Source organism: Protomyctophum bolini (genome assembly GCF_963924005.1).
Source record: "Protomyctophum bolini genome assembly, chromosome: 20".
In the NCBI taxonomy this organism is placed as follows: domain Eukaryota; kingdom Metazoa; phylum Chordata; class Actinopteri; order Myctophiformes; family Myctophidae; genus Protomyctophum; species Protomyctophum bolini.
The window spans coordinates 6,758,465-6,784,653 of NC_137881.1; the positions used below are offsets into that span (position 1 = coordinate 6,758,465).

General features: G+C 41.9%; 2 protein-coding genes across 2 annotated transcripts; both read right to left on the reverse strand.

Moving 5' to 3' along the window:
• Nucleotides 1–712: 712 nt before the first annotated feature.
• On the reverse strand, nucleotides 713–22,298 carry LOC308335931 (structural maintenance of chromosomes protein 1B-like; the record flags this gene model as incomplete). Its single annotated transcript, XM_080793154.1, has 25 exons — nucleotides 713–982; nucleotides 1,079–1,189; nucleotides 1,513–1,582; nucleotides 2,482–2,633; nucleotides 2,775–2,929; nucleotides 3,654–3,741; nucleotides 4,396–4,494; nucleotides 4,960–5,113; nucleotides 6,070–6,215; nucleotides 6,720–6,861; nucleotides 7,839–7,945; nucleotides 8,741–8,857; nucleotides 9,705–9,842; nucleotides 10,407–10,553; nucleotides 11,252–11,446; nucleotides 12,487–12,672; nucleotides 13,476–13,683; nucleotides 14,227–14,309; nucleotides 14,593–14,733; nucleotides 15,311–15,566; nucleotides 16,076–16,314; nucleotides 17,305–17,508; nucleotides 18,873–18,985; nucleotides 20,072–20,257; nucleotides 22,172–22,298. The coding sequence occupies 25 exons, from the start codon at nucleotides 22,296–22,298 to the stop codon at nucleotides 713–715; spliced, it is 3,834 nt and encodes a 1,277-aa protein (XP_080649280.1).
• Nucleotides 22,299–24,397: 2,099 nt separating this feature from the next.
• LOC308335932 (carboxypeptidase A2-like) lies at nucleotides 24,398–25,896 on the reverse strand (the record flags this gene model as incomplete). Its single annotated transcript, XM_080793155.1, is given in 4 exon segments — nucleotides 24,398–24,585; nucleotides 25,283–25,367; nucleotides 25,653–25,667; nucleotides 25,669–25,896. Coding segments are annotated over 4 exon segments (516 nt in total).
• Between the last annotated feature and the right edge of the window lie 293 nt (nucleotides 25,897–26,189).

Below are 26,189 nucleotides of genomic sequence, written 5' to 3' on the forward strand. Positions count from 1 at the left end.
TTTAGCACTTGTGAACTTTGGCTCAGATCAGCAAAACGAACCATTAAACAATTACTTTGGTAGTATATTGAAGATATGAAAAAAATAATGGCGGACAATTCCGGGCCAGATCAATGCCTGCAAAACCTGCTACCTAAAATAAATCTTTAAAATCCTTCTAGGGCCCTACATTTTCTTTTAACAAACACATGTCCCTTTCTATCAAGTTGGTGTTTGCACTAGACAAAAACAATTAAAGAACCATTAGGAAGGTATTAAGTATTAAATACAACAGTGTATTAAACATTTAGCACTTGTGAACTTTGGCTCAGATCAGCAAAACGAACCATCAAACAATTTCTTTTGTAGTATATTGAAGATATGAAAAAAATAATGGCGGACAATTCCGGGCCAGATCAATGCCTGCAAAACCTGCTACCTAAAATAAATCTTTAAAATCCTTCTAGGGCCCTACATTTTCTTTTAACAAACACATGTCCCTTTCTATCAAGTTGGTGTTTGCACTAGACAAAAACAATTAAAGGACCATTAGGAAGGTATTAAGTATTAAATACAACAGTGTATTAAACATTTAGCACTTGTGAACTTTGGCTCAGATCAGCAAAACGAACCATTAAACAATGACTTTTGTAGTATATATTGAAGATATGAAAAAAAGAATGGCGGACAATTCCGGGCCAGATCAATGCCTGCAATGTGACATGTCATGTCATTAACAATCAAGTTGACTTGAACTTGGGCTGATGTGGGAACTTGGGGTGATATCCTCGGATATGATGGATGGAAGGGAGACGTTTTCGCTCTCTTGGGGTGATGTGGGATGCTCTCTTGGGGTGATGTGGGAACTTGGGGTGATATCCGCGGATATGATGGATGGAAGGGAGACGTTTTCGCTCTCTCTCCCGTTGTCAACATCATCCTCCATAGGATACGGCGTCAGGTCCACGGACAGCATACGGCTCATAACGCAGTCTAGACCGGTCTAGAAACAAGGGATTAGATTAGTTTGCATTAAATAGCATTTTTTCCTCAGACTCCCAGCAGGGCATCAGATCTATGGTAGAACAGTAATACTTACATCTGCGCAGACTCCCAGCAGGGCATCAGATCTATGGTAGAACTCCTCTTTGAGAGAGATGACGATGATTTGCATGTTGTTCTTGTACTCCTCCCTGATGAAATCTGTCACCTGGACACGCGCACACACACACACACACACACACACACACACACACACACACACACACACACACACACACACACACACACACACACACAGGTTCATGTGTACAGAGATGATGATGATTTGCATGTTCTGTATAGAATCCTCGCTGAAATCTGTCACATGTGTGTGTGTGTGTGTGTGTGTGTGTGTGTGTGTGCGACACTGCTTGCGCACGCACACACGCGTGATCGCGCGCACGCACGCACGCACAGACAGACAGCACTGCATGCCATTGTAAAAATGTCCTTGGATAAACAGAAAGCTCAGTAATCACATGTTAAACTTGCCTTGCGGATATTAGTATTGTCCAGTGATGCATCAACCTCATCCAGCACCAGGAATGGAGCAGGACGAAAGCTGAAAGAAATCATTGATGTCAGTGACAGTGTTGTACCAAAGAGCAATGAAGGAAGGTGACAGGTCTATGGTTTAACAACAGACATGTCTGTGTATGGTACATATACAACCATTTAGTCAGAGGCCATGTCAAATTAAAGGACTGCAGTTTTTAAATAACATTGCTCATTCTTTCTGTCCTAAAGAGCTTCTAACTAAACATCTAGAAAAAGCCGGTGACTCATTTCAGGATTCCACACATGATTTGCATGAAGGTCCCACATTTTGGGACACTGTGAAAGAAAATAAAGTAAAGTAAATAAGCAACTATTTGACTTGTGAATTCTCGCTGTTGCTGTTGTGCACATGAGTCTACTGCCCCCTATCTATGATTGATGAGAAATTGATATGATTAGTCTCAACAGTTTTAGCAAGTTACTAAAATCAGCTCGAGTCAATGGCGAACGTTCACACACACATAAGTACTACATACACATACATTACATCAGTGTTTCTCAAAGTGGGGTCTGGCCCGGGGACCCCCAGGGGTCCTCTGAGCGGCGAACCAATAATTCTCCAGCGCTTGCTCCATGTGCACCTGCCCCTCTAGACCAGAAAGCATGCTGGCCGGGCCAGGCTAAACCACATTTAACCCTATACATATATCACCTATTTGAAAATAGCAGATCTACAAACTCACAACAGGTCACGATACGACGCGTCCGTGACCTTATAGATCTATTTAAAAAAAAAACATAATTTATTTTATTTTATTTTGTATTTGGAAATATTTACAGTACAACAAATCTTGTATCGGGTCCCCTGGCACATATCATTTTCAGATAGGGGGGGGGGGGTCTACAGCAGATTAATTAGTGGGTCCATGAAGAAAAAAATAAAAGTGCTGGTATAGTACTAACTTGTTTAAGGCGAAGAGCAGAGCCAGCGAAGCGATGGTCTTTTCTCCTCCAGACAGGTTCTCCATATCCATGGAGCGCTTCCCCGGGGCCACACAGATGTAGTTGATTCCCTCTAAATAGGGTTCGTCCTCGTTGTCGGCACTCAGGAAGGCCTAGATGTGAGAAACAGTGTTGATTTCGTCAACTAAAACTACAGTATGACAAAAAAGGTGACTAAAAATGTGCTGTGTGTGTGTGTGTGTGTGTGTGTGTATTATGTGGTTTACTGTACCATGCTGCAGTCATGTGTTTACCTGTGCACTGTTGTTCTTGCAGAGTCTTTTGTATATGGGGTCGATGACGTTCTGCACGTGTTCAAAACACTTGTTAAACAGCTCACAGCGCTGTGTCTTGACACGATTAAACTCCATGGTGGCTGTCCTGGCTTCGCTGGTGCTTTTATTTAATTCTATATAAGAAGAAACACACATTTTTACTAAGCCATTTGCCACAGATGTAGTTTAATTTCATTCATGGACAGTGCATGCAATTACCCCCCCCCCCCCCCCGATCAGTGTTTTATCATAATCACTCGGAGCCGACAGTCGGTCTGTCTATCATTACTACACACAGTAATACTGTGTGACTGAGTGCTGTCTAACTTAAATAAATACATAAAAAAAAAAAAAAAAAAAGAAGAAAACATCAGTGTAAAAAAAAAAGGCGAATGGCTCGGAACTGTCACAGGTCCACTCTGGCTCGGTGCCGTCATTTGAAAGAAATCTCAGAACGGGTCGGGAATCTGATCAAATTTCACAGATCCATTCAGGGCTCGGGCAAATCAAGGACATAAGATAAGATTAACCCATTCTGAACGGGAACCCGTTTTGGTGTTAGCATCATGTTATGCTTTAGCTATTGAAAAATAGCAGATCTACAAGCTCATAGCGCGCCACCGAGTGGCGCGCTACGAGCTTGTAGGTCTGCTATTTTTGAAAAATCGAAGAACGACTGACATTTTTAGAATCTGATCTCAGGTCAGAATGGGTTCATCAGACCAGTGTGTGCCAAGTGGAAACCTCGCATGAATCTGATCTCAGGTCAGAATGGGTTAAAGAATGAATCAGACTCAATAATCAAACCGTCAGAGACAGACAGACTGAAGGAATGAATAATATATAAAAACAACATACCATCCCGTGCCTCTTTGAACCTGCTTTTGACGTCTCCCAGCTTGCCTATGGCTTTGAGATTTGGGGGAATGGTTTTCTGGAGAGCCGACTGCATGGAGGATTTAGCATCTCTCAACTTCTCCAACTCAACGTCCATCTCCTCTTCTTGCTCAATTATCTACAGTACACACACACACACACACACACACACACACACACACACACACACACACACACACACACACACAGAAGAACAAATACAGACGCTGTAAGTCTGGGGTGGCAGTGGTTTAGGAGGACAGTGGTAGAGCATAATGGACCACTACGGGTTAATTTGGTTTCATTTTACACTCTCAAGAGTTAAATTATTGTTAAACATTAAGTACCCTTGTACTTAATGTACAAGGGTACTACACAATCATACTATAATTCTAACAATGTCTGAGTGTCTGTCTGTGTGTGTGTGTGTGTGTGTCCGTGTGTCTGTGTGTCACTGTGACTGCCGTAACTCCTTACTGCCTGCACCAATCACTCCCACTTTTCACACAGCCCTTTTTTTCGATTTGACACATTAATGATTATTAATGAATGTATTAGTCAATTACAAACGCACCCGGGCACAGTACCCCCCACGGCCACAAGGGAGGGCAAATATCTCACAACGGGTCAAGGGGCTAGTGTAGAATAATTGTTATTTTGATCAACGTTTGCCTGTAGAGTTTTCCAGAAGATTGAGAACAGTAAAAATCCCCGAAATACTTACGGTGAGATTGGCTGGCAGGACAGAGAAGTCGATGTCGAGTTGTTCCTCACGTAGATAGATCTCTGCGCTGCCTAGAGCACTCCCCGATTCCTCATCCATCTGCTCAGAACAACAAAAAAAAACGTATTATTTGTATTTTTACTATTTTGAAAAACATTTTAAAATAGTTCAACTAGCCGATCTACATCGACAACGTGAGCTTGTAGATTTGGCTAATTGAACTATTTTAAGGCAGTTGAGGGGAATAGGAGTGGGGGTTATGGAGGCACGCAGGAGAGTTGTAGGAGTGGAGGTAGGTATGCAGGTGTAGCCTTGCATAGCAATACTAATATCACTGCGTGGATATTAGTCTCGTCCCTCTCATATTTGAATACTGGGCCCTGATTGGTAATAGCCTGGTTCCAGACGAATCTGGTTGGCTCGTCACCACTTTGGCCATGGCAAAGGCAAATGAAGGCTGGCTTTGCGAGGCTAATGCAGGTGTGGGAGTTGGGGGGTACTTCACGTATACCCTGCTTTTTTTCCCTTCTAGTATTGAATAATGATACAGTGTCTACTGTGTACCTGTACATCGGCGATGTCATCAAAGCTCCCAGATCTCAGAGGGATGTCCACGCCCTGGATTTTACAGTCCAGCAGCAGATTATGTCTGGCCAGGTACTTCTGTTCGCGAGCCACCTCTGTGGCGAGTTGCAACTTCTGTAGCTTGACCAGCTCCCTGACGGACGCACATTAGAGACCCATTAAAGACCTGACGGACAGATCTGTGTCGCCTCATAGCTTTGAATCACTTTAACCGTTATTTTAAACTTCAGCTGTTGAAAAATAGCAGATCTACAAGCTCGGTGCTGCGCTATGAGCTTGTAGATCTGCTATTTTAGAAAACTCGCGCAAATGTGGCACAAATCCTTGAATATATATTCTTTCACAGTGAACGTTTTTAACTCAAATCTTTGCTTCTGGGAGAACATATTTTCAGATGGGGGGGCGGCGGCCAATTACATATGATTTTTGGGGGTCCATGACATGAAAAGGTTTGAGCACCACTGATATAGAAACATACTGTAGGTTTTTCAGGAAACGGTCAGGATTTAGAAGACATTTGTAGAATCTGTTCTCAGGTCTAAATGGGTTAGACACATAGGGAGGGGAAGAGACAGGTAGGGTACAACAGGACACATTACCAGTTTAGAATTTGAATATTGTGATATTTCTCCCAGGTAGGGGACAGACCAATCCTGCCAGCAAAAGTTGTGGTAGTAGCAGTAAACCGTTAAAGTACTATGTTTAGGCCAGACTACACCAATTTCACCAGTAGCACTGATATTAATACTAGTAGCAGAAGGTTCCCAGTTCGACCCCTGTGGGCTCCCTCAGAGTTAGTGTCAAATGTCCTTAAGCAAGACTCTGAACCCCTAATTGCTCCCGATATGCAGGTTGGTGCCTTGCATGGTTTCCTCTGCCATCGGTGTATGAATGAGTGTGTGAATGGGTAAATGTAATGCACACTCTATGTAAAGTGCCTTGGATAAAGGCGCTATATAAATGCACCATTTAGAACCAGAAGTAGCAGTCATACCTGTAGCAAACATGCAGCGGAAACATAAGTGGAATGTGGTGGTGTTTATAGTAATAGCACCTATAACAGAAGTAGTAGTGGTGTGATATTATCACCTGCTAAGTCCTCTGAGGTTCGTGGTGTTTTCGTCTAGCCGATACTTGGCATCAGACACCTCTTTTGTCTTGACCTGCATGCGGTTCTGGAGCTCCTGCAGGCAGTTCTGATTGCCCTCAACTGCCTTTAACAGCTTCGTCTCCTCCTGGAAGTTAAATATAAAACCAATTGTTAAACACAAAAGTTAATCATCCATTAATTGTTGTCTTTCAGCACAACACAAATGATCAAATTGGTCCTTTTTGTGAAATATTTAAAGGGCCTACTGGAAGTAGCCACTAGAGACTATGGCCAAAGTGGTTTGAACGGACCCACCAACCAAGATTGAAATTAAATGCTAAATGTTACATTTAGGAGGCAACTTTCAGGATGAGCTTGTACATTGGAGGACTGATAAAAAACAAGAAACCTATTTCTCGTTCTAAAAATCAACCCCAGGTGAAGTGAGAGGCGCTCTTATCATCATACATCCTTCATTCATTGTCAATGTGAATGTAATACTTTACTTTACTTTGTGTAGGACAAGAATAGCTGATTTGCTCGTTCATTGTCAATGGGAATTAATTTGTGTAACACAAACATCTACACTAATAGCTGAATATAGGAGGTGGAGAAGACCATGAATTTGATGTTAAATAATGTGTTTTGCCTGCTTCTGCTGGTCCATTTCTCTGTTCTCTTTGGCAATTGTCTTCTCAAGGGTCTTTTGTCTCATCTCGTGTCGCTGCATCTGCTGTTGCATGTAGTCCAACTGGGTGTTCAGAAGTGAAATCTGGCCATCAAAGTCCAAGCTAGAGGACAAATACGACAAAACAAGACAAGACAAGATAAAACTGTGACTAGTTTTGACCAATTCAAATACTCTTTAATCTAAAAACACGTTAATAATATATATTATTACTGTAGGGATTACTATGCCAGATTTATACTTGATTTATAGCAGATCTAAATTTGAAGAAATTCCCTCAAGACATTGTGAGACACAAAAAACCCCAAAACATACAGTAACTAAATCCATTCTAAGCATTAGTTTTGCAAAAAAAATTGGGCATAGAACAGCCATGCCCACTTGCCCAAATGTGCTGACAGCATCAATTTGTGATGATGGCATTTGCCGTTTTTAGCCTCATAAAAACCCCCTAGTTTGACATGTCACATGCTACATAAAGCATGATGAAACTTTGAAAAAATTTGCCTTCTATAGGTTGTAATTGGTATGGTCACATATTATGCCAATTATGAAAATTGCTCAACATAATGCAAGTTAGCATCCGGCAGTTTCTACATGCTGGGGGACCCATACTAAACATTTCTAACATAAAACCTTGGTGTACTCAACATACGACAATAGAGATAGTGTTTACCGATTTGTGTGATGTATGGATAAAATCTATAGGAGTAATATTTTTAAAAAAAAGTGTTTTGCAAAAGTCTGCCTTATGGTTTTGCTATAACATTCTGTTCTGGAAAGTTTGGGGCCAGAGGTTCGTCGTTGGCATCCTGGGAGTGTATGTGCACAGTTTGGCATCGACCGGCCCAACTGTGCCGGAGATTTTAGCTGTACACAGACGGACGGACACAGACAGACATACTCTCTCAGTCTCTCCCCATGCCTTCGGCCTGGTGGAGACAATAACTCTGGCCATGGCTATCACCGGTGGAAGCATAAAATTAAATAAATAAATACCTACGTTACTGTAAGTACAACAAAATAATAAATGAGAACCATGAGGTTCTTTTACTACTAATACGTTAAAATTGACGGTACCGTTTGCAGTCCAGTTCTGCTTGGTCTTTGAGGTGTTCCTGTTCATACTGCCTGATGTTTTCTATGCCAATCTCAGCACAGAAGTCAGCAAACACAGTGTCCTCCATCTGAACACACGTACAAAGACACATATTTAAAACAACCACTCACACCCATACAGTACAAATTATATATCATTTAAAATAATATATAAAAAAAATATTTATATTGGGTAGAATTAGAAGGTAATATGTTTTGTTTTAACTGGCTGTACTAAAAATTATATCCAGAAACACTTCATTTGTCAAGTACAATAAATGCACATCAATTTGACGTTTTTCAAAGAATATTGTACGACGATAAATACACAAGGATATGTTTCGCATTATATTTATGTCCGTTTTTTCGTCATCCTCCCAGTGTGTTAAAGGGACATTTCACCTCTGCAAGAAACTGCAGTCACTCAATGTTAATAGTATTTGTAGTAGATAACAGTAGCACAATTTGAAATTTGCACCCTAGGAAAATAATGACGTCTGTGTGTTTGACTGGATTGCTGAATTCCTACAATGCCCATAATGCTTTAGTGCACTGCCCCTCCTTGTGGAGAAGGGGGGGGGGGGGGGGATGCGTGGAGGTGTGACTTTGTAATCCAGGAAATAAGTGAGACCACATTTTCATGACAGTATTTTGGTCATGAACATGGCGTCATGACCAAAATACCCAAAAATAATATTACACACATAAAATGTTTCTTGTGTCCTAAACATCATTCCATAAGCTCTGGTTGGAAAAGGTGTGAAGTGGCCCTAGCCTTTAAGGTATACAATAACTGTACACACAAGGAGGAAGACAGCTGCAAGTGGGCAGAGAGCATCGAGATTACTCAATTACCAAGACAGCACAGAAGATAATAGTCAGACCTGGTTGATTGTGTCTCTAGTGCTCTTCAGCTCAGCTTCCTTCCTCTCCACATTCCGCTGCTGCATCAGGATCTCTGCCTCCAGGTTGGCCAGCAGACTCTCCAGACGGGACCTCTCCTGCAGACAATACCATACCCAAATGATTGACGGCGTGTGGTGGTTAAGACATTTTTTTGATACAGAGACAGTCATAGCGGCAAGACTAGTTGTTCAGTAGAGGAGAAAAACGTTTTTTTTCCTTTTTTTTTAATGAGTTAATAGCACAGGCAGACTCTTCACATACTAGAGCATGTCTGAAATAAATGTCAGAGCTGAAATCGACATGGTAATATGAAATAAATGCTTAAACATGCAGCTAGGTGTAATATTAGAGACCACAGAAGTGAACCTTTCAAGCCTGTTTTCTCAACTCGCTGTAACACATTACTCTATAAGCCATAACTCTAAAACTGGTGGGTCAAACTGAACAAACAATATGTCAATTTGAAGCTATGATTCCCTGCTTTCATGACATGAAAGCAGGGAATCATGTGTATTATGTGTATTATGTTGGTGCAGGTGTTATAACAACTGTACACATATTAAGTCAGCAAATATTGTGTATTCACTGAAACAGTACCCCCAAACACACAGACAGAGAGAGCGAGAGAGCAGAGGAACGTCCAGCGCATAATACATCTGTGTAGCGTCATGATTGAACAACACCAGAGATAGATTGTGTATTGTAGTTGGGTTGCCAAGTGGTTTGATTCGGTTGCGTTACTTTGTCTGCCTAGCAGAGCTGGGGCTGGGGGTACCACCAGCCGCTTTGCATCATGATTCATTACACACACACACACACACACACACACACACAGTGACACGGAACATCGTCAAATCAATCCACTCGTCCACTGTGTGCCTCACACACCAATGTGCCTGCCCCCCAAAAATAGGGCCCTATGTGTGTAGCTGTGGTTTGTACCGCTTTGCATGCTGGGATCTTGGTTTTGCGGAGTGTGTCCAGTTCAATGTTGGAGTATTTGAGTCGGGTCTCACAGCCTTGAGCCTTAGCCTTGACCTGATTCAACGCAGGCTCCTTCCTCCTCACCTTCAGCAGTTCCTGTTCAATTAAAAATATCATCATGGTTTATGATTTGTAGTATTTTGTTCTGCCTCCAAGGTAGCTGACACACATTTGATATTGTGTGGGTTCGGGATAAGTCTTTATTCAAATGAAATTAACAAGACACATTCCAAGACAAAAATGCTTCTAATTTGTCTAGAGCCCGAATGATTTATCAATTTGACCACCATCTTTTTAAGAATATCAGTATAACAATTATGTTTTTTCAAATTGATTTGACATGACTTTCAGTCAGATTCGTGAACGAGCACCTAATAATTTTTAAATTAAGCACAACAGGCACATTAGAAAAACAATAAAATTACACTATTTTGCTATTACTCACTTAAATTTGAGCCTTGGCTGGTTTCTTGTAATTTCTACTGTATCAAACGTACATTTCAACATGAGCAATTAAGTTTGTATTATATTCTATTTTGAGCATTTATCCAAATAATCAGAATTGTCCTAGAATAAATACAGTGGTGTATGGAGTTGGTAATTAAACATAGTTTGCTGTGCTACTGGGTCCAACGGATTTGTTTAAATCCCTTGACTCACGCGTAGCTCTGCTGTCAGTTGGTCCTTGCGTTCCTTCAGTTCTTTCATGTCCTTCTCATCCCATCGCTTGGCTTTGCTTCGCAGGTGACTGGAGCCTCCAGAGATCACCCCCGACTTGGAGAACATGGTGCCATCCAGAGCTACCGTCTACAGATAAAAGAAGAGTGACCGTGGTCAGATATACTGTTTATTCAGATTTTACAGGGGCCGGTTTCGAATTGCAGCCATCCGTAGGTGCCCTTTGAGAGCGGTTTTGAAGGAGTCAAGGGATTCACATGTCTTAATGACTGTTGGTAGGGTGTTCCACATTTTGGTGGCATAGGAGCGAAAATAATTTAGTCCCTTGTTTGTGCCGAATCTGGGTTGTACATGGTTTGTTTCACTCCCTCTGGTGTTGTGGGTGTGGAGTCTGTGGACTTCGTTTACATTAAGGAAGTATTTAGACAGGTACATGGGTATCTTGGTGGTGTATCGAATCTTGTGGACCAGACATATTGCAAGATGCTGTACCCTGTCGTCGACCCTAAGCCATCCCAGCCTGTCAAAGTGGGCAGGGGTGAGGTGGGTTCGGGGGGTGAGGCCAAGTAGGAGCCTGACCAGTTTGTTTTGGGAGGTCTGGAGCCTTGTTTCAAGGGCCTTTGAAGTGCTGTGGTACCAAGAGGTGGATGCATAGTCAAAGAAACCTTGTACGAGGGCTCCTGTTAAGGTATTCAAGGCCTACTAGGTAAAGTACTCATACCCCCTGGTCTACTGAGGCTCACAGAGGCCTACTAGGTAAAGTACTCATACCCCTTGGTCTACTGAGGCTCTCAGAGGCCTACTAGGTAAACACTGGCTGGTGTTACCTTAAGGCGCTCAGGGCCGTTGAATGCCACGCTCTGGGCTTCCTTGAGGCTCTCGCAGACCAACGTGTTGTCGCAGACAAACTGCAACGCCCTCTTCAGCTGGGAGGCCAGAGGACCAGAGGCACACTTCACTACGTCAAACACCAGCTTGGTGTTTGGTGCGACGTCCCTCAGACGCTCGTTGATAGGTTTGACCTGGGCAGTCACATTCAATTTGAGACACAGGAGACAAGAAGGGGAAATGTCAGATAGTTAATGACAGTGTTGATTTTGGCAGCAAATTTTGATTTTAGTTTTAGTCTTTTGAATAAAATTTATTTTTAGTCACATTTTAAAAGTCATCTGAAATGTGTTAGTCTAGTTTTAGTCGACTAAATATCATAAGATTCTTTTGGGGGGCACGGTGGCACAGTCGGTAGTGCTGTCGCCTCACAGCTAGAGGCCCTGGGTTCGATTCCCGCTGGGGACACTGTGGGTGCTGGAGGCGTGATCAGTGCCCATACCCGAGGCGGGGTTGGCGAAAGGGCGGATGGTATGGGTATGGGTGGAGTTTGCATGTTCTCCCCGTGTCCCCTAGCGTAGGTACCCTCACAAAAACATGCAGTAATCCTTGTCTCTAAAACTACCTCCCCCTGGCCAGCCGGGGCGCCTGATGGAGGGGAAAGGAACTGGTCAGAATAACGTGTTCCTTCCACGCGCTACGGCCGGCCAGGGAAATCCCCCTCTGTCAGGTGAAAAGAAGCAGCTCACTCCTCATGCGTAGAAGGAAGCATGAGGTCAGTCCACTGCCCCCCCAGGTTGGCAGAGGAAGTGTAGCGCCCAGGATTACATTAGATAATTGACACTGGGTGAAAAAATGGGTTGCAAAATTGTGGGATAATATATATATATATAAGAAATATATCATAAGATTTGAGTCGATTAAATCTATAGTTGATTTAGTCGACTAAAATGTCCTTTGGCGGGCCTTGATGCCGTCGTAATGGCTGATTTTACACTTGCTGAAAATAGCAGATCGGCTATTTTCAGCTATTTGACATTCAATGTTTTTTTTCCACAAATGAGTCTTGAAAAAGTCGTCTTATATTCGGTATAGGGCCACTATAGAGTGTGTCAGGGGATGACACAAACGGTTTTTTTTAAAGGAATTTTACTATTTTCTATAGCAAATTTGTCAAACTATTTCTGAGCAATAAAGATCACTGTTTTGTTATAGTTTCTCTCTGTGCACATACGTCAATGTAGTCGATGGGTAGGAAGGTCTCAGCCTCGGCTCTCTCCGACTTGATGAACTTGATACAGTCTCGGGCCGTTTTCTCCGTGTCTACCACAATGGCGTCCATGTAGCGACCAAACACCTTGGTGACAGCCAACTTGAACCTAGGATGGATGGGACTGCACAGGTCCACCAGCCGGCCATACTGGAAAAACCATAGAGTAAGATATCTGTCTCTCTCAGACCCCTTTTCCACCGGTTGGTTCCCAATGGGAACCGGTTCAGTTCTTTTTGGTTTTTAGTCCATGAGCCAGAGCTCCAACATTGGTGGGCAAACTATACCCTATATTAAATTGTTTATAAGATCAATACAGTCAAGTAAATTAATACATTATAACCCTTCCACAGTAGTAGCTTTCATTTTTTTGATTATTTTGCATATTTTCCTACATAATGCCTCATTTGCATATTTAAAAATGTAAAATTTGTAATACAATAAATCATTGTCTTCGTGTAAGTACTCAATTGGGGAAGTTTAATGGTGATAACAATCTAATATAGGTATGGTTTTGCTCTACTCAATTCATAATTAACGTTTCAATTTTGGAGTTCTGGCTCATGGACTAAGAACCAAAAAGAACTGAACCGGTTCCCACTGGGAACCAACCGGTGGAAAAGGGGCCTCTGTATATACAGTTTTATTAAATAATGTGACAATCTGTGGGCAATGCGTTGGCAAAAATGTCTTCTAAATCGTAACGTTTTTTGAAAAACGTATGTTGCTATATTAGTGGTGATCAAACTACAGTACTTTATATGTATTTAGCCACAGACAGCCATCTTATAATATTGCATGCCAGGGAGTCAGGGACCCCCAGGAGATTTGAGTTAGAAATGTTCACTTTAAAAGGAATATATTTATTCAAAGACTTGCACACATTTTCACAATCTTTGAATAGCCAAAGTTTTGGAGTTTATAAAATCTTTGTGTGAAATATCGTCTCTCACCACAGCGTCAGGATACAGCCTGAGGAGGTTCTCCAGCACCTCTTTGTGCTGCTGCTGCCGTCGGCTCTCATGGCTCTCATCACAGGCCTCCCTCAGCTCCGCCAGAACCTCCCCCAGCTCCACGTTCACCTCCTCGCTCCTCTGACGGCTGCGCTGCAGCTCCTCACTTATGCTCACGTTCTGACCACAGTACTCTTCCAGAGATGCCCTGAGACACGCACACACACGCATGTAAAATGTGGACATGAACACACATAAGCATGAACACAATTACATGTACACACAAGCAGTAAGGTTGTACAGTTGTACAGAGATAGGCACACAATCAAAGGTCATTTGAATGTGGCAACAGTTTGCATTGTGAGCGCAATATATTGATCTCCCACTACACGTATATAATGAGTCTTGACCAATTGATACGAATCAATATCAACATGTCAAAAACATAGTCTTCGTTTCATTGTATCTCTCAACAATGTAAAGGTAAAGTGAGGTTTACAGCTCTCTATGTTGACTGTTCTGTTGTGCATATAAATGGACAATTAACCGAAAATAATAAACCTACATTTTTGAGCCAACAACAGACTTAATCTTGCTCATATGCAGGTTAACCCATTTTGGACTGAGTCCAGTTCTAAAAATGCCTTCTAAAGTTTCTGAATTTTTTTAAATATTTATTCAACACATCACACTGTCATTGTGCACTAGCAGTATACAGTAGTAAAAGTTGGCTTGGCAAGGACAGACATACTTGCAGGTCTCTGTGTATTCCTCCAGTTTCTTTTCACGCTTGTCTAAGTCCTCCAGCTGGTCATGGCTGACCTTGATAGTGACCTGTGTGTAAAGAAGATAAACAGTATCTAACTGTAGGGCGTGACACCAACGACGATATCACTGATTATTATCTTGATCATAGAAATGTGTCTTTTTTTGCATTTTTCTGCACTATTTTCAAATGATATTAATAATAACAATAATAAAGTAAGTAAGAACTTACTTCATAAACTACTGGTGTTTTACTTGTTCTTTATTTGTTTGTGCTTCACTGGTCGTTTTTTATTGTATTGCATTAAGTTTAATTATTTATTATTTTTATATTGCGACTGAAATTGAATACCTCCAAATCCTTCTTCCTGCGCTGGTCAAAGGAGATCTTTTCTTGGTCGGACTTCAGATAAAACTGCAGATTGTCAGCCTTCTGACTGAGCACGGCCCCCTGCCTCCTGGACATCTCCTTTAGCTGGTTGTATCGTTCCCGCTGCAGCAGAAGGACACAGGGCAGTCTTATAGAACACACTTTACTGTACTTCATTCAATGGCAGAGTAAGGCCACAATATAGATGGATGTCATGTTATACACGGCACATCATTTAACCCATTTTGACCTGAGATCAGATTCTAAAAACGTCTTCTACTGTACATCCTGACAGTTTTCTGAAAAAGCTATGTTTCTATGTCAGTCGTTCGATTTTCGATTTTTCAAAAAATAGTATGCTTTAGCTATTTTGCTTTAGCTTTAGCTATTTTTCAATAGCTAAAGCATAGCACCAAAAGGGGTTCACGCCTAAAATGATCAGGCATAATAACTTTGAGAACTTTATATAAAATCCACGGGGCAGTGGCCTGGTCCAAAAGGCATTACTTCTGAAAGAGTCTTTAGTTTTCAGGAGGTAAAACAGAAATGTAAACTTTGCCCATATCTTAAAAGAAATACCAGTTCGGCTCACGTTTTCCCCCAGATTTCTTGTCCCGTCCCAAGATACTAAATGGATGCTGTTTTCAAAGCAATAAATACAAAAAGCTACACAGCTTGGTGGTCCCACCCCAAACATCACCTGCTCTTCCTCCAGTTCAATGTCTCTGTCCTGGGCTCTTTCTCTCTGGAACTGCTCCTCGAGGCTCTTCCGGGCCCTTTCCAACTCTGCCACCTCTCTCCTTCCTTGCTGCAGCTCCAGCTGTTTCTTCTCACTCTGCCTGTGGGCCTCCTGCAGGGAAGAGCGCGCCTCCTCTACCTTCTTCAGGTGATGGGAGGTGTTGATCTTGGTCTTGATGTACTGTGACTGACAATCTGATAGTGTCTTCTCCGCAGAGCTAAGAAACAAAGCGATACATTTTGAGATTTTAAGACATCAACAACTCTGTACATTATCCACACATATTAACAGCTATAAAAAAGTATTGCAAGTTACACCAACTATGCTCCTCCCCCCCCCCCCCCACCCCCCTATGTTTATTGATTTGCATGTACAGTAGCAGATTAGCAAGCACATTTGAACATAAACTTGCTTCACAGCCCTTGTTGACAGCCGGACTCAAAACTCACAATTTAATTACATAAGTGTAATGGAACCAATAGTATTTTTGTTTTGTTAAATGCAAGTCAATGTACAGTACACAAATCTAACTATTAACTATTATTTTAAAAGCAATGTGAAAGTTTGAAAAAGCATTTTAAAATGTTCAATTTATTCTGAGATTGCAAATCTCTTTATCTACGCTTTCACAAATCAATGTGCACGTCGTTTGCTAATCTTGTTTACACATTTGCAAATAAAAAAATAATAATCTCCCACCTCAAATCTAATCTCCAATGCGCTCACCGTATGTTCTTGTCGATCTGCTGCAGCTCCCTGCTGCGTCGCCCATGTTCGCTCTTGATGGTCTTGACCCGCTCTTCCGCGTCATCCAGGGTGCTTTGGTTATTATTCACAACTTGCTGCCTCTCCGTCATCGTCAAGTCCAGAGCTTCAATGTGGTTGTTGTTGCACTTCAACTGGAAGAGCATGAGCTGCCGGTTGCTGTTGTTCCAATCATCCACCAGCGTTTGGTACATCTTGGACTGGAAGTGGAAGGAAAAGAAAGCACCAGTGTTGATTTTGACAGCAATTTTTGATAGTTGACTAAAACTTAATTTAGTTAGTCACATATTTGTCACCTGAAATGTTTTAGCGTTAGTCTAGTTTTAGTTGACTAAATAGCCTAAGGACTAGGCTCTGTGGGTTGACTCCTGTCCGGGCCCCTCCTACGTCTCACCAGGTCCACTCCTGCTCTCACCAGGCCCAGGACCTGTGCGTTGCACCAGACTCCCAGGACCAGGCACTTCATTCAGGAGTGGTGGATTATAACTACAGTACTACTTACTGTTTACAAGGCACTAAATAGTTTATCTTCTGAATCCATAGAGTATATATACTCATATGCTGAATGCCCACTGCCTATAAACCTATACTGTATTTGTGTCTTTTAATACCATGCCTGAGGGCGAGAAGCGACCGTCGCGTGCACGGCTGCACGCATCTGCCTGGGTGACAGCAGATTGCTGGGCAATCGCGCTCAACATATGGAATGAATTATGTACTGGCCATATATGGAGCGTGTCTTGAGTGTACAGGGTTTGATGAGGTCAGAACAACATATGGAATGTCAGAACAGATCAGCTCCATAATAGTCCATATATGGAGATCTAAGTTTGGCAGTGTCTTGAGTTTACAGGGCTTGATGAGGGCCTTAATTTTCGGGCATGTTGAGAAATATAGTTTTCGCCGGCTTTGGGGAAGGCTCGTCTAGAGTTTAAATGGACAGGTATCAGTCAAAAGGGAGACATCGAATAGGAAGGATGGATGGGGAAGGATCAACATGGAATGTCAGAACAGGTCAGCTCCATATATGGAGATCTAAGGGTTTGAGGAAGATTTTCTCGTGTCAGCACAGAAAATTTGCGTGAAATTCATATGACAAGAATTCGACTAAAACTAAATTAAAACTACCATTCAAAAGACTATGACAAAAACTAAAATCAAAAGTTTGCTGTCAAAATCAACACTTCTACCTCCACTTCCTGAACCGACAGTTGCTTCTTCATTTGAATGGCTGCCCTCTTCTTAGTCAAATCGTTTTGGGTTTGGTCCTTAGCCTCCAGCATGGCCTTCTTCAGCCTCTCGTACTCCTTGGCCAGCTCGTCCGACAGGCTGATCCTCTCAAAGATCGTGGTCCTCTCTTTGGGATTCATCATGGCGATGGACTCCACCGCTCCCTAGCGGAGACAGACACAATGCAGAATGATGAGGTCATTTAGGGAGTAACATATTATTTGTAATAAACTAGAGCGGTGCCCGTTGACGCCTCTACTTGGAACGATGCAAGTTGGAAATGCATTCCCCACCCAGATATTATGTCTGTGTTCCTTTTATGCCCATATATGGAGTTCTGTGACAAAGAAGAAGTCATATATAACACATACACATTGTTTTCCCATCTCTTGTTTTTTAATGTGCAGACTATACCATTTGAAGCAACTAAAGAGCACAGATAAATATTCTGGCTGGGCAGTATGGGCTGTCAGTGCAACACTGTATATTAGTCTAAATGAGAGTATAACGGAGAAATAGAACATCACTTCAAAACGTTATTATCGACAGCCAATCAAATCTAAATATTGACTGATCATTGACTGATCAGAAGGTAGCCCACTGTGTCTCTGTCTGTGGCGCTGAAATTGTCAGTTCATGCCCCATTGCTGCCTTTGTTTTAGTATAAACATCAGAACAATATAAATTATACAGACGTCATGACTCGAGAGACAAGACTCATGGCGTAATTTAAATCAAATCACATTCACAATGATCTATTGTCTGATAACGAATAATTTTCGATTGAGTTGAGTGCAATGTCATTATCAAAGCAACTCAACTGTTGCACATCAGGTAAAACCTTATCTAACCTAATTTATACTCCGTTGATACAATGGTATCAGCATCAATACAACTTAATGATCCCCATCCCTATCAGATTTTTAGCAGCGCTTTTTCGACTCGTCATGTCACCTTCACATAAAATGATTGAAACTGTAATTAAATTGTTGAAAATATAAATCAAATTAAAATTAAAATGCTAAAAATGTCGTTTTTGTATATACCCTCGGAAAAGAACATGTGCACGGCCACGGTGCCAACTGCACTGCATTCTTTCTGGGGGAAATCCAAGGGTTCACAATACTGTATTTCTGGGTCAAGTGTGACACCAAGTGGTTACATTCGGTATTAATTGGTCAGATCCAATGGGTCAAAACCAATATGTAAGTGCATACACTGGTCCGACCAACATGCATACAGTACAGTACATACGTAGCAGAGTGGGTGCTCACAGCCTCAGCCTGGTGGCCTCAAAAGTCTAATATCTCCCCGCAAGCCATAGGCAATTGCCTTTGGCTTAGTCGTTCAAATGTTGCCTTTTAACATGAGAGACCTGTGTTCGATTCCGGGGTGTTACACATACATACATACATATAGACTGACAGTACATACATACTAGTAACATAAGAAGCAAAGAAAATCCATACATGTTTTGTATGGACAGAAAGATGGTATTTGAGTGAGACAAACGACATGTCATGCTTACCTGGAATACGAGGCAGTTCCTGGTCTTTGTGAATATGCCAATCCTCTGTAGCTCCGCCATGTATATGGCCAGTGTCACAGGCGACTCGTTGATGTGATACACAGAGCAGTTACCTGGACAACACATTGTACGGCAGTCAGACAGGCCCCCCAGCATTGTTTAAATAAAAAAAATATATATATATATAATAATAATAGTAATAGTAATAGTACAATTTACAATTTAGGCATTTAGCAGACGCTCTTGATCCAGAGCGACTTACATTTAAGCAAAAACAAAAGCATGGCATACATCACATATATAAAAAGTAGTTTAGTAATAGTAATACTAATAATCAAAAAATCATTTGGTTCCTGACCAGGCCTGGTGGAGGCCTGTGCCCTGAGAGGGGCACTTTTTTTAAACATATTATACCTGTAATATAACAACGTTGATCAGGAACAATGAGGGATCCATTTTAATGTCAATTAACCTAAAACAGAGAACCAGCCTACACCTAAAATGCCACAAATAGGCTGAATCAGCCGTTAATCCCACGTATGTACCTGGGATACCCTAGAAAGAGAAAGCGTTTGAAGGAATGTTTTTGCTTTGCTTTGTATCTAAAATGAGCTTTTTTGACAATCTATCATCAAGATTCATACTGAAAACTGAGGAACAATAATGGCTGTGCTACACCATGATATATTGACACTGGTCTGGTGTGCTGATCTGGCACTCTGCCTTTGACTCCATACTGCAGTGAATGCCAGTGATGCGTCCTGCATCGTTCGACTCACTAAATTGAGTCTAAGGATGGGATGCAATACTGTTCTGTAACGTCGTTGAAGTAGGACTCATAAAATGTCCCTGTGGGACCCATCTAAAAGACTTAGACCACCCCTGGGTCCCGGGACTAACACACGTAGTTCTGAATCTAAAAACAGATCTGGCTAACGTTAGTACAGTGGTTTTCAACCAGTGGTCCGGGGACCACCAGTGGTCCTTGAGGGGGATCCAGGTGGTCCCCAGCTAATGATGGAGAAGTTGGTAACCATATGGAGCCTTATAGATCTTTAACTCTCGCGTAAAATGAAAACCAAATGGCTAAATGTCATCAAATGGTGGTCCGTGGCTCAAATGCAGAATAAATAATGTGAAAAGGGTTGAAAACCACTGCGTTAGTAGATTGACCAAATTAGGGAAAAAAATAAGCTCACCTAAAATACTCCGGCAGAAGCTGAGCTCCCCATCATCATGAGAGATCACCATGGTGACGCGGGCTGTGTTGGACACGGGCCGTCCTATGCTGGCCCCGTGGATCAGGTCCTTGGTGTGTTTCACCCGGAGAGAGGTCACCCGCTCACCCGTCACGAAGCCCAGGGCATCCATCACATTGGACTTGCCTAAAAAAGCAGGGGGTCATCATGATCAATAAGGCTTGACTCGTTTTGATACAGATCAACTAGCCGATCTACATCGGCACGTTGTGGGCTTGTAGATGAGTTAATAACACAGACAGACTCTTCACATACTGTACCTAGAGCATGTCTGAAATAAATGTCAGAGCTGAAATCGAAAATGTAAATCTGAAATAAATGCCTAAACATGTAGCTAGGTGTAATGTCCACTGACAGAAGTGAACCTTTCAGGCCTCTTTTCTCAACTTGCTGTTTCTCTGTAAGACATTCCTCTATAAGCCATATCTCCATAACTGGTGTGTCAAACTGAACAACCAATATGTTGATTTGAAACTATGATTCCCTGCTTTCATATGCAAAAACTAAAATTAAAAAAATCCAATGACTTCCATGGGGGTTAAGATAAAATGTGTCCGTGGCAAAGTCTTGTCTGTGGCAAATGTTTTATTTTTATTTGAACACACCATTATAATGTTCTTGTATTTTGATCATAAGACCCAATTATTGAATGTCAATGTATAACACTGATTTACTATAACACTATGTAATATGGCATACAGTGACATAAATAGGTATTCAATGTAATCCCCTGGTCCCAGGAACCAGGGGTGGTCTTTCAGATGGGCCCCAGGGACATTTTATGAGAATTACTTCAACGACGTTAGAGACGAGTACAGTACTGAGTACAGTATTGCATCCCATTCCCAGGACTCCTAGAGGGTGACATGATTGCGTCCTTTCTCAATGTTGTGAGTCTAAGGATGCAGGATGCAGGCTGTTTGCATCACTGGGCATACAGTATTAGGAGTCCCATTAGTACTAGTGGTTCTCAAATGCTTTATTTGCAAAGACTCCCTTAACTCTGAGAGTGTACAAATGGAACCAAATGGACCCATTTGGTTCCATTTGTACACTCTCAGAGTTACAGACCTGTTATGGTCATTCAGTGCAATCTCTTCATGTGTATTATTGCCCCATGCCCACTCATTTCTGCATGATCCGCAGCAAAAATGGAATGGAAATTACATGGAAAATTTAGGTCACGATTTACCAATCAAAGTGGATCTCCATGGAAGGGTTGAGAACGATTGAGATTGAGAAAAGACTGCAAAAGCATAATATAACCATTCCTCCACTTATCTATGTTATAGTTAGTTAGTAAGTAGTTCAGTGGTTTTCAACCAGTGGTCCAGGGACCAGCTTCCTGGACCTTTTCTGTCACCTCACCACTGAAAATCCAGACTGGGCAGTCCATACTCTCTCCGACCACCGAACTTCTGAAACGCATTCCTCCGAATTTTTGTTCGGAAAGCTGCACTCCCAGATGTTGTGACTCTCCGAACTCTACTTCGGAGAAAAAATTAAAGTCTGGTCTTTCCGAAGAAAAGTTCGGTGGTCAGAGAGAGTATGGACTGGGGTGTTACAGGTGGTCCCCAGCTAAAGCTACAATTATTGTATCTGTATTGCTAACCATGGTTCACATGACGCTGTACTGTCATGATGATAAACATGACAGTCATGTTTCAGGGCTACTGCATTACTTAATTTACAAGAACTCGTTTGCCTGTCATCTCTCCTAATGGTACCAATTAACATCAATACAGCATGGAATTGTGGACAAAATCTTATCCAAGAAAGACAGCGAAAAAACATTCAAAGTTTTGGCTCTGAGAGCGGCTAAATGTCATCAAATGGTGGTCTGTGACTCAAATTCCCAATAAATAATGGACCTCGATATGAAACAGGTTGAAAAACACTGAGTTGGTTGGATTTACATGCGGTCCCGACTCCCGGGTTGATAAACTACAGCAGAAAATGGCGGCAGCCGGCCGGCATGGTCAATCAACAGTAAAAAGCTAATATATTAGTTGACAATAACAGCCACAAATGCACACATACCTGAGCCATTAGTGCCGATAATGCAGTTGAAGCCCTTGAACGGGCCAACGATGTGCTTCCCTCGCCATGACTTGAAGTCTTCCAGTGTGAGAACTTTTATCTTCGGAGGAGAGCCTGCGGCTGCCATCTTCTTCAAGTTCTCTCTTCGGGCTGAATGAATTGACCTTACCTTGAAGATGAACAGTGTGGCCGCACGAGGGGGCGTCACTTGCCCGGAAAGAACAGAGTTATAAGCTAACCACGCCTATACCTACGCTATATTAGACGCTTTGTTGGTTTGTAGATCAGTTTTTTTTTTTTGGCGATCGACACCGTTTTACCACGGATTATACATTTTAGGTTTATTGGTTGGGTGGGTGGTACAACAACAAAACGCGCCTTAATTCCGCACTTTCTTGACGTAAAATTATTGTATTAAAACAATTATAATATTATACATGATACAGTACACGTATTTTCATTCTTGAAAAGATTTATAGAAACTCCCAAAATATGTCAGCAACCTTTTTTGAGTTTAATTGTAGTTTTTATGGTTTGACAGATTATTATAATGCTTAGATTGGATTTAGTTTTTCTGGGGTTTAGGTCAGACCAATGCCATGTTACCTCCCCACCACCAGTGCTATGGGGCTCCCTCCCTGCTCTGTCTCTACAGAGAGTGTATGTGGAAAGTCTGTAACATATACTGATATACAGACCTTTTCATATCAAGGTCCATTATTTCTTTGGCATTTGAGCCACAGACCACCATGAGATTTAGGTCTGGAAGTGAAAAACGACAAGTTCAGCCTCTCAGACCCAAAATATTTTCATGCTGCATTGATGTTGGTTGGTATCTGATTCGTATCACTATCATAGGAGAGATAACAGGCATAACAAGTCTTCTACATTCTCTAAATGTGTAGACGTAATTAAGACAAGTAATGCAGATGTTTATAACAACAATGTAACTGAGAGCATAAAATGAAACCAAATGGACCCACAAGGTCCATTTGGTTTTGATGAATTGAACAAGGTGGACCCTCTTGTAAACAAGTGTAATGCTTCCACTCGTCCACAACTGTTAATACATGTTTCAATCAATCAATGGTTTCAAGGGTCCATTTGGTTTCATTTTACACGCTCAAGAGTTAAATATCTATTTAAGAGTCCATTTGGTTACCAACTCTCCATCATTTAGCTGGGGACCACCTGGAACCCCCTCAAGGACCACTGGTTGACAACCACTGCTATACAGGGCTGCCAAGCAACACTTCTGGATCTCCTGCATTGTCATTTCTCCTGGAGTTCTCTTCTCCTGGATTTGGTATCAAAGTTCCCATTCCAAATTCACCAGAACACATGAGGAACTTACGGGGCTAGAGTCTGAATGGACAGGTCAAAAGGGAGACATTGATGCCAGGTGGGGCGTGAATGTGTGCGTGAATGAGTAAGTAATGCACAATCTATGTAAATCTATGGAATACGTAACTCACGACTCGAGGCGTGACGGACTGACTGACGTGAGGCGTGACTGACTGACATGAAATGCAGATTTTCATTGTAAACTGCGACCTACAGTCGCAATGAATGGTTATAAAATATAGGTCTTACATTGCTTCAGTCATCAAATACATTTCTGTAGGCCTATACTTTTTGTATTTTAATGGCTGAAACTGTACCCATCATTTTCCAATGCTAAAAGGAAGCCTGATAAAAGTATCAAACTCCCAAAATTCATCATAACACAGGAAATTACATAATCTGTTAAATGGTTTCTGGGGCCTGGGCTGACCTAGCGGTCCAGGCACCTCGGCTGGACCGTAAAGCTGTAAAGTTTTTCATGTGTCTATGAGGTGACAGTACTTCATTAGACACCCTGGAGTCGTTTTTATGTGCAATGGTGTAATAACTTTGTATTTAGGGTTTCTTCCTGGAGGCTGAACCCTTGACAGTCAAACGGGCCAATGAAATAAACAGTAATATAGTGACACCACACTATCAGCCCCTCCCTCTGCTATTTTCTGAAGATTTCAAAACTCGAAATGGGACATTCTGCATAATGAGTACTTTTACTTTTGATGCCAATACTTGTGTACATTTACCCAAGTAGATTTTGAAAAAGAAATGTAGTACTTTTTTCACCACTGCCCAGAATACACCTTTTTGTTTTTTAATCTTTATTGCTTCAATTTAAATCATTCAATAGGGATGATCATTCATACCGTACATTAGGTTTTAGATGCTTCAATATGGATGGTCGCGGACATGTTCCATGAGGTGTTTCAGGGCCAGCCAAGTCTCGCTGGCGGTGGGAATAATCTGATTGGCTGGCAGGATGAAACCATAGCGTCCGGTGTCTCTCAGCTCAAAGGCATAGGAGTACTTGATGCCCAGGTTGTAAGACCAGTCAATACTGCCACCACTGGCTTGATCTGAAATAATGGAGGAGAGAAAGGAAGAGAAGGATTAGACGTTTCTATTCAGGGTACGTTTGGAGATTCCCACTGAGCGCACTGGTGTGACCTCTTGTCGTCCGTTTATTCAGTGCACTCTGTGCGTTGTCGTTTGAAAGTCTAGTGCGCTGGGCGCCCCGGGTTGTGCTGAGTGCCCGCACTGACCGACCCTATACTCAGAAGTTGGGGTTGTTCAGTGTGAGTGCGTCACTGTGGTGTCTCGAGCGCTCCCTGGGAACCATACAACAAGTGTTCATTTAACACATTAATTTAAAACGCCCAGATTTAACTGGTCGTTCGTAAATAAGCCACACTTGCGACGGTGCACTCTGTGACGTGACCGGCCACATTCCCGGTGCGCATATCAGAACGCACCCTTAATGTCCTATGAGGTACATTGAGAGTTTCCCTGCTTATGAGATGTCATGTGATGTGATCTAGCTTGCCCACTTAGCATATTGATTGATCTAATTATCTACGCACCTTCTGTACCTATACCTATACCCATCTGACTATGTATTTACACTAGTGTAGGCTACCTATCTAGCTATAATTTTCATTGTTTAGTTTTTGCAATTCCAAAGCAGTGACTTTGGAGCAGAGTCTTCAACTCTTCGTGATTTGAGTAACTCAATGCGGTATAAAGTTCCATCTATTCTAGACAGAAACTACTTACAGATGATGTTGCAGATGCTTCCAACCTTGTATCGGGTGCCATAGAGGGAATTGAGTTTCTGAACTGCTGCCCTGCCAACGGAGTCCTACAGGAGAACAATAAGGTTTTGCATTGCAGAGGACATTAGAATGTATATTTTCGTTTGTTGGAAGCCAAATGGCCATAGCTTGGTTAAAATGTTCATGAACATTCATTCAGCAGGCATGCAGTATATGCAACCTGTACCCAAGCAGTAGCAGTTTAGTGACAAATGGAGAAGCAAAGAACAATAGCTAGGTGAAAGCTACTGTACAATGATGTCCAACTTTAAAAACAGGCTGCCATACATTACAGTGGAGAAGATGTACATTGTACAGCATGTTGTTCTTACCAGCTCAGGCTGGTCAGGCACAGCTTGTGCAGGAGTAACCATAGGGGTGCATGAGCAGCTGGGAGTAGGCATGGACAGAGATGAAGGCCTTGAAGTTTCCATGGTTCTTTACCAGGTTGACCATATTTTTCACCTCGATCTCAGAGTGGGCAGACGGGCCGTGGTAAGCCTCGGAGCAGGGGTTCCGACTGGCACCGGGACCTGGTTGTGGCGAACCAGAATCGGGAACTGGATTCAGAATCATAAAACATTGCCTGTGCCATGTATGAGTTCACAAAAGGAATTTAATTTGCGTCTCATTTAAATTGTGCATGTTGGATTATTGAAGTAGACTATACCACTGGTTCCCAAACACAGAGTCTGGACCCATTTGTGAGTCGCGGACACATTTTTATGGGTCCTTTTATTATTTATTTGTTTCCCACATTAACCTTTAATTATTCTTATTTCAAAACATTTTCAAAAAACATTTACAAAAAAGCAAATATGTTCATGAATTCAATGATTTTCTTTACAGTAATGTCATGAAGAAATACA